Here is an 11069-nt window from a genome sequence, read left to right as displayed (position 1 = left end):
GAATACGTAAGGCAGGCATGCCTGGTGTCTATTTACATGACAGCTTTTGGCTGAAGAAGGCCTGTGTGGTGCTCTGAATGGAAAGTGGAATGGGAAGAACAGAAATGTGTCAGTGTTAGGACCCAGGTTTTGAAAAATCTTCAAATAAGTTTATGAATTAAAAATATATGTATCTGTTTATATCTGGTGATTGCACAATTTATGGTAGAATTTTTGATAGTTTGGAAATAGTTTACCCTATTACCATCTTCAGGGATCTACAGTCCTCATGTAGGAAATTATATTGAAATTAAAGAGGGCTGATTTATTTCATCACCGGAAATTGTGTTGGGTGTGTGAATGAAAGGACAGAAGACATATTTTTGTGGCTTTGGAAATGTCGGTGAACGAGTGAATTTTTTTCTAAATTTCCATGGGAAATAATGTATCTAAACCTGTTCTTTTGAACATATACTTTTGCTATACCTCCTAGAACTTCATGAAGTTTTGTTAAATATTAACATGGCTAAAATACTTTAAAATTATATTTACTTTCCATTTTAAAAGCGGTTCACATTTGTGCTTCTGGTCTTGATTGGTGCCATTTCTCATTCATTTCATTTTCAAGGTAGAGTTTGGTTGATGACTCATTATACCAACTTTTTTTTCTTTAATTAATAACAATTATTAGAATACTAGAGGACACTTATTTATTGACTATTTTTTTATGTGTCAGGCACTGATCTAAGCACTTTACACACTTCATGTCTTTTAATCCTTACAACATTGTTATGAGGGAAGCGCTTTCATTATTCCAATTACATAGATGAGGAAACTGAGGTACAGAGAGATTAAATCATGAGTCAAATAATGTATAGCAAGCAGTGGGGAGTATGGGAGTACTGAGTGTTTGGAGTGTTTTAGTGAAGGTACTAATCACTCTAAATTTTAATATGATCACAGAAAAGGATGTTTCTCAGTTTGGGTTTGGTTTAGGTGTCAGGAATTCTCTCATTGCCAATTTTAATTCCCTAAGTGACCTTGCTAAAATCACTGTAATTATTTTCCAGTCTTTTGGTCATACAAAATGATTTTTAATGACTCTGATATTTCATTCCTTCCCTAGAGAATAAGGGAAAATAATCTGCTATGCACCTCTCCTTCTTGACAACGACTTTCAAATCTTTTTAACTTTTTATCTGGATATGCAGTAATTTTAAACTTCCAGGGAGGTTGCAAAAGTAAAGATAGTACTAAAAATACTGGTATACCTTTTATTCAGATTCACTTATTGTTAACATTTTAACTCCATTTCCTTTATCATTTGTGTACTTTCTTTTTGAATCTATATGAGAAAAACAATAAAACCTATAATAGTTTTTCTTTCTAAATTATTAAAGAATAAGCTTCATACATTGTGGCCCTTTCTCCTAAATACTTCAGTGCATATTTCCTGAGTCTAGGATATTCCCTGACATAACTACAGTACAGTAATCAATTTTACTAAATTTGACTTTGATGCAATACTTTAATCTTTGGACAGTATTCTGTCAATCAGTCCAATGCTGTTATTTACAGCATTTTCTCCCTTAGGTGCAGGATCCAGTCTAGGGTTAGGTACTGCATTTATTTGTCCTGTTTGAGAATAATTTTAATTATGCCAGACTTTATTTTTTCCATACCTGAGGAGCCATATCCCGTGTAGTATATAAAAATCTTAATTTAAGTTAGACTTCTGAGATATTTTTCATTATTACTTTATATTTTGTAATTCCTAATGATGATTAGGATGTAGACATACTAATTAAAACTAGTTACTAGCAACTGCTTCTATTAATTACATTATATGCGTAAATGAATTAGACTTTCTTGCATCATAGTTGGAATTCTAACAACTAATGATTCTAATCTAATTTTAATTTTAAAAGAGACTTCTACTTTTTGGTACTAACTAGTCTAATGCAAGGTTACTGGAAAAGTACAAAACCCCAAGAAGGAAAATGAGATATTGTCAGTATTTAAGAGGAATGATTGATGCTGACAAAGATGGAATAAAAATTTTAAATAAATAATCTGGATGTTGTTTAAAAGGCAAGCTGTTGATTTTATCACTCCCCCTTGCCAAGACACACATTGGTGCCTGTTAAATTTGACGTTTTTAAATTTGATCATCAATTGCAGCTTTAAAGCGTCTGTAGCATCCGGGGACCAAGTTGCAAATCAACTCCAGGAAGGGCTGTGAAACTGTATCTGCCTAGCCCTCTTTTCTTTCCTGAGAGCCTCTCCCTAGGGGCAAGCCAGTAGCTCATCTGCACTGAAGAAGTTAGACCCTAACAGTCTTCTTGCGGTTAATGGCAGCCTGTTTGTTTTCTCCACCTCTCTTTCCCTCTTCAATGGGAAGCCAGGGCTGAAAGGTTACAACACCAACAGTCCTTTAATTATTGTATTATGTAAACTCTTGTCTCTTGAAAAGGCTCCTCAGCTTCCACCAAATTTCTCATTTGGTGACCACAGTTGACAGCCAATGGTCTCTGATGATAATTTTTAATAATTATTCATATTAAAGAGTGTTTTCACAAAAAAAAGAACTTGGGTCGTGGTTTTTTAAAGAAAGAACATATTTATTTGTTCAGCAATGTTGGTAATATTGACTGTTCTCTGTTCTTTCCCTCCCATAGTTCTGATACTCACTTCTTTACATCTTGCATTTCTTTGATATTTTTAATATACTTAGGCTTGGAATTATAGCATAGCACCCAATGAACTGGAGACTTATGTTGACGAACTGGTTATGTATTCCTATGTGTTACAAGGACCGTTGATGTACCAACGATTGATGTCCCAAATACCATTCTGAGGCTCTAACAGTATCTAATGTAAACTGCAAAATATTGACACTTTCTCTTACCTTGAGAATGTAATTATTTAATCTCCATGAACCAAGGACATCATTATGAATGTCCAACTGCAACCCCTATCTTCAGCTCACCAAGACCCAGAAGTTCAACATTTTAATGCCTATTTTTTGCAGTTAATATTCTGATTTCTAGAATGTGCTTCTCAAACATTGCCAGTCTGTTTTCACTCTTCCTCATAATGTGTGCTTTTTCAAAGACTTAAACTCAACTTTGTTTAGATGAGGAAAGTAGGATGGAGGGTTCCCCTGGTTATGGTGATGAGCCTACAACAAGGACAGTTAAAAAGATGTTTTTTTTTAAAGAGGAAACTTTAGGCTTGGTATGTTGCAGGGAGGAACCCACATCTGTTCCTTCTGTGGTTAGTGACAGGTATATGTCACTCCTACCAAGGGGTGGCAGGACCTCACATCTGTTTATCTTTCAAACTCCACAGTGGTGATTTGTAACTTACCTCAATTTGGAGCTTCTATGGCCACAGCCACTTAATTGCAGTGACAACTATACTATATTCCTCAGCAAATTGTATCACATAGATTTTTACCCAAAAGCCCAAACAACTTTTGCATCATCAGGAATTGAGACACATTGGCTTTTTAAAATTTTTTTATTTTTTCACTCATCATTTATTTACAAATACACATTATAACTTTTATATACACTGCACATTTACATGGTAGAAAAGTACAAAACTATATATTTAAATGAATTTATATTTAACTTGCCATGTTTGAAAATATAAAATTGCATCAGAAAAAAGTATTATGAAAAGCAAGAAACTTGAACTGATAAAGCTTTGATATAACTTTTAGTGACACATTGGTTGAAAAAGAACTAATTTAAAAGGTACAGCTGAGTAGCTTAAAGGAAACACCTAACAAAAGGGTGAATGTGTAGCCTTCACCTTCCTTTAGTCTCCTGACACCCACATCACTCCATTTCTTTGGATCTGTAACATCTTAAAAGTACATTACTAGAATTCTAACATTGCTATCATCTCCTCTCTCACAAATGTCTTCATCTTAACAAGAGAACTGGAGTAGGAGTTTCCTCAAAGATGTGTATCCTCTGTACCTTGTATTTGAGTCAGAGTTATAATGCCTTTTGGTCAGTCAAGGTTCCTTGTAAACAAAACCCGAGGGGATCGTGTATGTACAGATCAGGCAGCAGAGAATCCAATAAATAAACATGACAGAAACTGACATGCAAGTTTGTTAAAAGTGGAAAAGAGTCTAACAACAGTGAAATGAAGGGAGACAGATGAGTGAGTGAATCATAAGGAATGGACTTAAATGGTTTACAAGGAAAAAAAAGCTTTTACTTTACAAGCAAGAGACCTCACAATAAATAACAACTGCTCTTCCTTTCACGAATAAATTTCTTCAAAAACAAGGTGTACAGTCAACCAGATATTTTATGTATAAATTATAAAACATGACACAGTATAAATAAATGTCTACAAGTCTCAACTATGGGCCTCATCCAGTAGACCTCACAATGACCGCCTCTCCATGTCCAATGAGTAACAAGGTGGCCTGGGAGAGAGCTTTAGGACAAAGGTCCTTTAATGTATAGTTTTCCCCCCAAATAAATAAGCATACACTTATTTACAGTATGGACAATATATTTTTTCTATTTTTTTCTTTTCTTTTTCCTTTTTCTTTCTTTTTTTCCTTTTTTTTTTTTTTTTTTTTGCCCAAAGGCTATGCCAACACTGAACACTTGTGGAGGGTTTACCACTCTAGAATAGAAGATATAGGAAAGCTGTAGTCCTGGTCTTCATCTTCCTCCTCTTCCTCGGTATCTTCCGAAATGGCTAGATGGGGGAATACAGGGGAGCTGTTGTTTAAATATGGACAACAACAGCGCAGAAGCAGCTCAGTGTATGTTTTCAAAGCCCTCTGATACAGCCATATTACAGCGTTGCATTTTTATATGACTTGCAGTGAGATGCTTTTTTTTTTTGCATCTGCTGTTATGCAATAAGTTTTAAAAAATGTTTTTAAAAACATAATCTATGAAGTCAAAAACTGCAGAAAGTTCTGAAGAATCAATGGCTCAGGTTTTACGGGCAGATTCCTGAAATTAGATAAAAAGCGCTCTTGTGTTCTAGGTATAACTGCTTTGAGTCTTTAATTCAGAGTTAGTAGAGGCAACTGCAAAAAGCAGCAGCCCATGTGTGATGATATAAAGCTGTCTTTGAAAAAAACAAAAAAATCCTTTTGAAGCAGTTAGTTTAGATTCAAGTGTTAATAAAGCAAACAGCAAAGCACACTACTAAAGCAAAAGAATTAGGAGCAAACAACTGGAAACAGGTTTTTAGAGGCAACCCCGTTGATAATCACCGGAAAAGTCCTACAAGCCAGGAAACATTGCAGAGAATTTTTCCGTGGATCACTGAATTGCTGGTGAAATTTAGCAGCTACCTAACTTAAACAGAAATGGGTTTATGTGGGGAGGTTTGCGTGCTTTTAAAGTGTCCGTTCCCTAGGGCTCGCCTGGGAAAGCTTTAAATTGCAGCAAGGTTAAAAATCGCACTTACAGTTGCAAGATCCGGAGTGCTTTACTTCCAGCAGCACACCTGAGGCGCAGGCAGCTTCTTTCATGGCACACTCGCTGGCGTAAGTGGCATTGTCACTGGCGCAGACTGGCTCCTCCGATTTACTATCAGGGCACAGCTCATCGCAGAGGGAACACCGGCCTCTCCCAACCTTGAAATCCCACAAACATTTTTTTCCACCAGTGCACTGGATATCTTCACAGGACTTTGCTTCTAGGATATAATATATCTGTGATGAGTAAACTGATTTCCCTATTTCCCCTTTTTCTGCCTTTCTCTAGTCCCCTATCAATAAACATAAGAATAATTTATGTCTTATTGCTTACTAATGGGGGTAATAAAGAATATTATGCAAAAATGCTTGATAATAAAACTGAAACTCTCTCTCACACACAAACTGCCCCCCCTAGTTTCCCACACATTACATTATTGCATGAAAACAGTACTTTTTATGACAGGATTTCACAGTATCCCTGAGTTAAATATGTATCTTATTATTTCCCATAAGTGGGATCTTTTAAAAGAGCAAGAATTCCATCAATTACTAGGATCTTATAACAGATTTTAGGAACTGTTAAGTAATTATTTTTTGCTTCCAGCAAGTCTGGCACTTAAAAAATGTGTAAAATTTAGTGAGTTCTAAGTTTTCTAAGATGGAATATTGTTTCCTGCTTCTTGCTGGCATTTGAATATATATGTCAACACTTCTAGAAGACAATGGTCTCGTGGGGAATGCTGTGGTCACAACAGTTTACCCAAACTGAAGAGTATTTCTCCCTCTGGTGAAACTTTGTTTGGGGAAGTCTTGGGCTTTATTTATTGATTAACCCCACAGTTTTGACACTAGAACTAGCCTGTTTTCTCTTTTTCCTTCCTCAATCCAGAATACCTACTGATACACTTTCCCTCATAGGCTAATCCAATGGATCTGCCCAGCAGGCAGGTAGCTTTTCTCAGGTGGCAGGCACTGGAGTAGGTCACTCCGTCGTTCCCACAGAGATACTGCTCAGAGGATGTGGGCTCCGGGCAAATCCGATTACACGTCACACAGTAGGCATTATTGGTCTGGTCCACCACACACGTGGAGCTGCCTGGACAGAAAACATCCCGACAAGTCTCTGAAACAAAGAGGAAAACACACATAAATAGGTACCATCTGGTCCTTAGGGAGTGAGCGTCTGGTATCATCAAGGAAATCATGAAGCTGAAGCCTCTGGCTTTCAAAAGGCACTTGGGGAGCCTTGTGGTTTTCAAGAGAATATCTGTGACTGTAAGGTTGGTCCTTCAGCATTCTTCAGTGAGTCTTTAGAAGTTAGAAAAGGGATCCTTTATATGGTATAGCTCTTATTAGTAGCAGTAGTACTTTTAGGCTCTTACTGTGGCCTACATCATACCCCAGGAGTCTTCTAGGGGGTCTACTTCAGGTACAAAGCTGGAGGAGGGGAGCCAGGTCTTGCTCAAAAGGGTAGGACCTACTTTTACATTTGCCTTGGTACTGGACTTCCAGTTCCGGCTGCTCTTTACATCTGGCCTTGAGGAGTGCACATTCATTGCGGTAGGTTTTCCCATCCAGCCCACAGACTGGGCCCTTCCAGGTGATGTTGGAACAATCTGGGGCACAGACGCAGCGGGGTTTGTTCTTCTTGTTCATTCGGCACTTTTTCCCGGGTCCACAGTCCACGTTCTCACACGTTTCTATGAGTTGGAGAGAGGCATGGATTAAAACCAGGGCCAGGCAGTCCGCAGGTCAGCCAGGAGGGCTGCGGGTGCCTTGCGCAATCGTGCAGCCCCGAGTTCCTGCTGGAGGAGCCCAGGCTCTCTCCTAGAAGACTGGGAGAGGGTGAAAGGGTGGGGACTGTGGGCTGTGCCCCTTACCCAAGTCTCTCTCATCAAAGAGCGTGGGTTGGCTGGCTTCACCACCACACTTGGCTAAGAAGTCCAGGGTGTTTTGCCTACAGCATGTAACAGGCAAGGTTTGGACCCGAATGGCTTGCCAGGGTTGCGGGAAGGAAGGGGAAGCCCACTAGCAAAGCTCTCCTAGTCCCAAATCCCAGCCAGGTAGTGGGGCAGTTGTGGGTAAGACGCCCTCTACTGAGGGCCTGCACGTAGGGGAGGAAGAGTCCTACCTTTACAGGGGATGCAGTTGGGGGCGCCCCCATTGAAAATCATCCACTTGAAGAGCGTGTTGTCATTTACGTCCTCCTCGGTCCACGAGGTGCTCAGGCGGCCGGTGCTGCAGCACTCCTCCTTGCTCAGTTCCGTCTTGTACAGGACCTGGCAGCGACCGTTCTTCGCTTGGCGCAGCCAGCAATTCCCAGCTGTGAAGACACAGGGGTGGGGAGGTGGATGAGTGAGCCGTTGGTGGGGCAGGGGGTGGGAGGCGGCTGGGAAGGGAGACCCGGTGGGGATGGGGTGAGAGTGGAGGAGGGGAAGAGAGAGCGACTGGGGAGAAAAGTAGAAAATAAATGGAAGGGGGTGGAGGGATGGGAAAAGAGGGGCGAAAAAGCCCTGGTCGCAGAGGTGGGAGGTGGGTGAGGGGGAAGGGGGAGAGAGGCAGAAGCCAGAGCGCCCCAGCCATATCAATGTCAGTTACCAGTGACCCAGACACAACACGTGCAGCTTGCATTGACTTTTACTAGACTGTTTACTTTTATTCGTCCCATTTCATAACCTGCAGCGACTCGAAGAGCAGATTAAAGAACCTGACAAAAACAGGATGCGACGGATGTTTTTACATGTTGGTTTCATGTAGGCGGTAGGGGAATTATTTGTGACAGGGGTTAAGAAAGTAGGAGAATGGGGCGGGGGTAGTGAGAGAGACCGATAGACCGACACACACACACACACACACACACACACACACTCACGCACGCAGGAACAGATCAAGCAAAAGGCACTTGTGAAAAATGAAAGCAAAAAAAGCAACCCGGCCCAGCCCGGAGCTACCCCGCGCGGCCTCGAGGCTCAGCCCGCCCGACGGGCCCGTTTTGCAATCCGCCAGACCCGGAGCACGCCCGCGGCCACCGCGATCTTTCGAAATCTCCGAGGGCTGCCTTCCCTAGCGCCCACGTCCCGGCGCCCGGGCAGCGCCTCTCCCTGAAAGGCGGGCAACCCGGAGTAGTGCGGCGCAGACGGCCAGGGGCAGTGCCCAGCAGGGCAGTTTACAGCACGCTTAAAATGTGAACGCTAAAGCAGGGAAAGTAACACGTTAAAGAGGGGAGGCTGCTTAGCATTTCACGGCTATATATACACCGATCTCACACCTACCAAGAAATCTTTGCTAATAATTTCTCTCCCTTCCCCCTTTTTAATGTTCGGATTTGGGTCAGGAAGACTTCTCGTGAATCACTAACGTGACTTTAATTGGACCGCAAGCTATTATTATTTTCAAAATTTTGCCCTGAAACTAATTGAAATTAATCTATTTTAAAAAGATACACTTCAGAAATTTGCTCTTAATCCCTTTCAGAATTTAAATCAGTTATGGGCTTCTCACTGTTTTACAGAAAGTTAACAGAGGCATGAGGCAAAGGGGGAAAAAAAAACCTGTAAAGTACTAAAGTCCTCCAAACACTTTGGGGGTAATAATTTAGTTTTTTTGTGTGTGTGTGGGGTTGGGGGAGGGGGTTGGAAGAAGCATCCACTAGTCACAAAGCTACTTCCCCTCTAAAATTTTCAGCACCCATATTTCCAAGTTTGGGCAAAGTTTCTGAAACCACGTCCCCCAGCCACCGAAGAAAATTCAGTATCTCTCCTCCACCCCATCCTCCAGGTCATTTTTTAAAAGTATCCGAAAGATGTGGGAAGGAGAGACGTTAGACTGCAGATGGGTCGACTGAAATCTCCGGGCTACTGATACTTGTCCTCCTCTTCAGAGCCAAACAGGGGAGATAACATCTAAAGTCATCATGGCCAGAACTTGGAGCATCTAACCCTAACTACCGAGAGACTCCAGCTCACTCCCTTTCCTTTTTAAGGATAACCGAGCTCCCAACTCCGCTCCCCGTCCTAAAGTGTCACTGCCTTCAGTCTTCCCATTCCTCTCCATCCCGGAGTCGCTAAGTTGGTCCAACATCTTCGGAGAGCAGCGCTGCTCAGAGCAGACCAAGTGGAGACGACAGAAAAGTAGAACCCCTGCCCTCAGCCGAGCCTCCCCAGCGCATCCCCCTCGCTTACCGTGGGCGCTGCGGTCCTCCATAAACTGGCAGAGCAGCAGCAGCAGGAGGCAAAGCCCGCCGGGCTGGTGCCTCGCACGGACCATCCTGGGGGCAGGCGCGGGGCGAGGAGCGCGGCGGCGGGTGGCTCAGGCGAGCGGCGCGCGTCGCAGAGGCCAGCGGCGGAGGGCGCAGCGATCCCGGCGCAGCCCCGCGCTCGCCGCCGGCCGCCCGCGCGATTCAATGGACGTCAGAAGCCGGGCGCAGCCGCGCTTTAAATCTAGACGGGGGTCTCCGCGGTTTGCGGTGGGCGGTCTCCCAGTGTGTGGGGCTGTGGGAGGGCGGCCGCGAGCGAGGGTGTGCGCGGCTCCTTGGGGGTGGGGAGCTTTTAAAAGTTCAGTGTGAATCAGGTGACATTTCCCACCTTCTGGAAACCCTTCCCAATTATCTGTCGGAGGTGCCCGAAATCAAAGCGGCAGGAGGGGAATCGCCGAGTTCTTATTTGCGTAGGAGCGAGAGGGAGGGGGACGGCGGCCGGGGCGGGGGATGGGGGCGACGCTTCGGGGGTGGGGAGCGGGGAAGAACACCCACTTCAAGTCCTGCACACCGCCGCTCGCAGGCGACGCCGGCGCGCCCGGGGTGGCGGGTGTGTGTGTGTGTGTGTGTGTGCGTGTGTGTGTGCGTGTGTGTGTGCGTGTGTGCGCGCGCGGGTGTGAGAGGGAGGGCGCGGCGGGGGCGCTGGAGGCGGCGGCGGCGGGCGGAGCGGGGGGAACCCGGGAGTTTGTCTCCGCACTGTCGCCGCTCCGCTCCAGAAAGACTTTTGCAAACGCCCGGAGAGCCCCGGGCTGCCGAAATAGCCCGCCCGGGGTCGGGTCGGATCGCGCCGGCCTCGCGGCAGTTTCAGGCCCCGCAGCCCGGGCGCGGGACCCGGCGAGGTTTTGTGTCTGGGTCTGTGCGTGCCTCACTCTGCGGCCACCCCCAGCCTCGAGTTGTTGCTAGGAACCCCGGCCCGGCACCTTCCGCCCCGGCGGAGCGGTGCGGAGACGCGGCTCTCGTCTGGACGAGTCACAAGCAAACAAAAATGTTTAACACCTCGAGCCCGGCCTCCCCCCGTCACAGTCTCGCCCTCTCCCTTTCTTTTCTCCCCTTTCACTTCGCGGCGTCTGGAGTCGCAGCCCGGAGCGGGGGCGCCGATGTAGGCGGTCTGCCCCCCTCCCCGGCTCGGAGACTCCCTGGTTTCTGTCCTGTGTGTCTGTCTGTCTCCCCGTCTCCTCGGCCCCGCTCTCTCTCCCTCCTCTCTTCGCGGAATAAAAAAGATTGCAACATCGATAATGAACTTCTGTAGCCTCAGTTTATTAAGTACAGTGCCTGGCATTCTTCGCTGAAAGTTGGCGGGTCTCTCATTTATAACATTTTTGGCACCGCTGAATGAAACTGAGGAGGCGATATTTCCTTTTATAT

The 11069-nt window shown here is 44.5% G+C and overlaps 1 protein-coding gene across 5 annotated transcripts; it reads right to left on the bottom strand.

The window, feature by feature from the left end:
- Positions 1-3482: 3482 nt before the first annotated feature.
- FST (follistatin) lies at positions 3483-10074 on the bottom strand. Of its 5 annotated transcripts, none has more exons than XM_045565927.1 (6): positions 9631-10073; positions 7581-7772; positions 6931-7149; positions 6348-6572; positions 5437-5664; positions 3483-4710 (listed from the first exon to the last, which is right to left on the bottom strand). In XM_045565927.1, the coding sequence occupies exons 1-6, from the start codon at positions 9713-9715 to the stop codon at positions 4628-4630; spliced, it is 1032 nt and encodes a 343-aa protein (XP_045421883.1). In that variant the 5' UTR covers positions 9716-10073; the 3' UTR covers positions 3483-4627. The 5 variants fall into 5 exon arrangements, with proteins under 5 accessions (XP_045421883.1, XP_045421885.1, XP_045421882.1 ...); XM_045565929.1 differs by having other exon boundaries at positions 3483-4973; positions 5437-5667; positions 9631-10072; XM_045565926.1 differs by having other exon boundaries at positions 5437-5667; positions 9631-10070.
- Between the last annotated feature and the right edge of the window lie 995 nt (positions 10075-11069).

Source organism: Lemur catta, chromosome 12 (assembly GCF_020740605.2).
Source record: "Lemur catta isolate mLemCat1 chromosome 12, mLemCat1.pri, whole genome shotgun sequence".
In the NCBI taxonomy this organism is placed as follows: Eukaryota; Metazoa; Chordata; class Mammalia; order Primates; family Lemuridae; genus Lemur; species Lemur catta.
This window is presented reverse-complemented; position numbering and strand designations above follow the sequence as displayed.

Coding starts and splice junctions, on each gene's coding strand:
- FST (XM_045565926.1), bottom strand. CDS start 9,715: ATGGTCCGTGCGAGGCACCAGCCCGGCGGGCTTTGCCTCCTGCTGCTG. Junction 7,773..9,630: donor GGAGGACCGCAGCGCCCACG/GTAAGCGAGGGG, acceptor GTGTCTTCACAG/CTGGGAATTGCTGGCTGCGC. Junction 7,150..7,580: donor CAACTGCATCCCCTGTAAAG/GTAGGACTCTTC, acceptor TCCAACTCATAG/AAACGTGTGAGAACGTGGAC.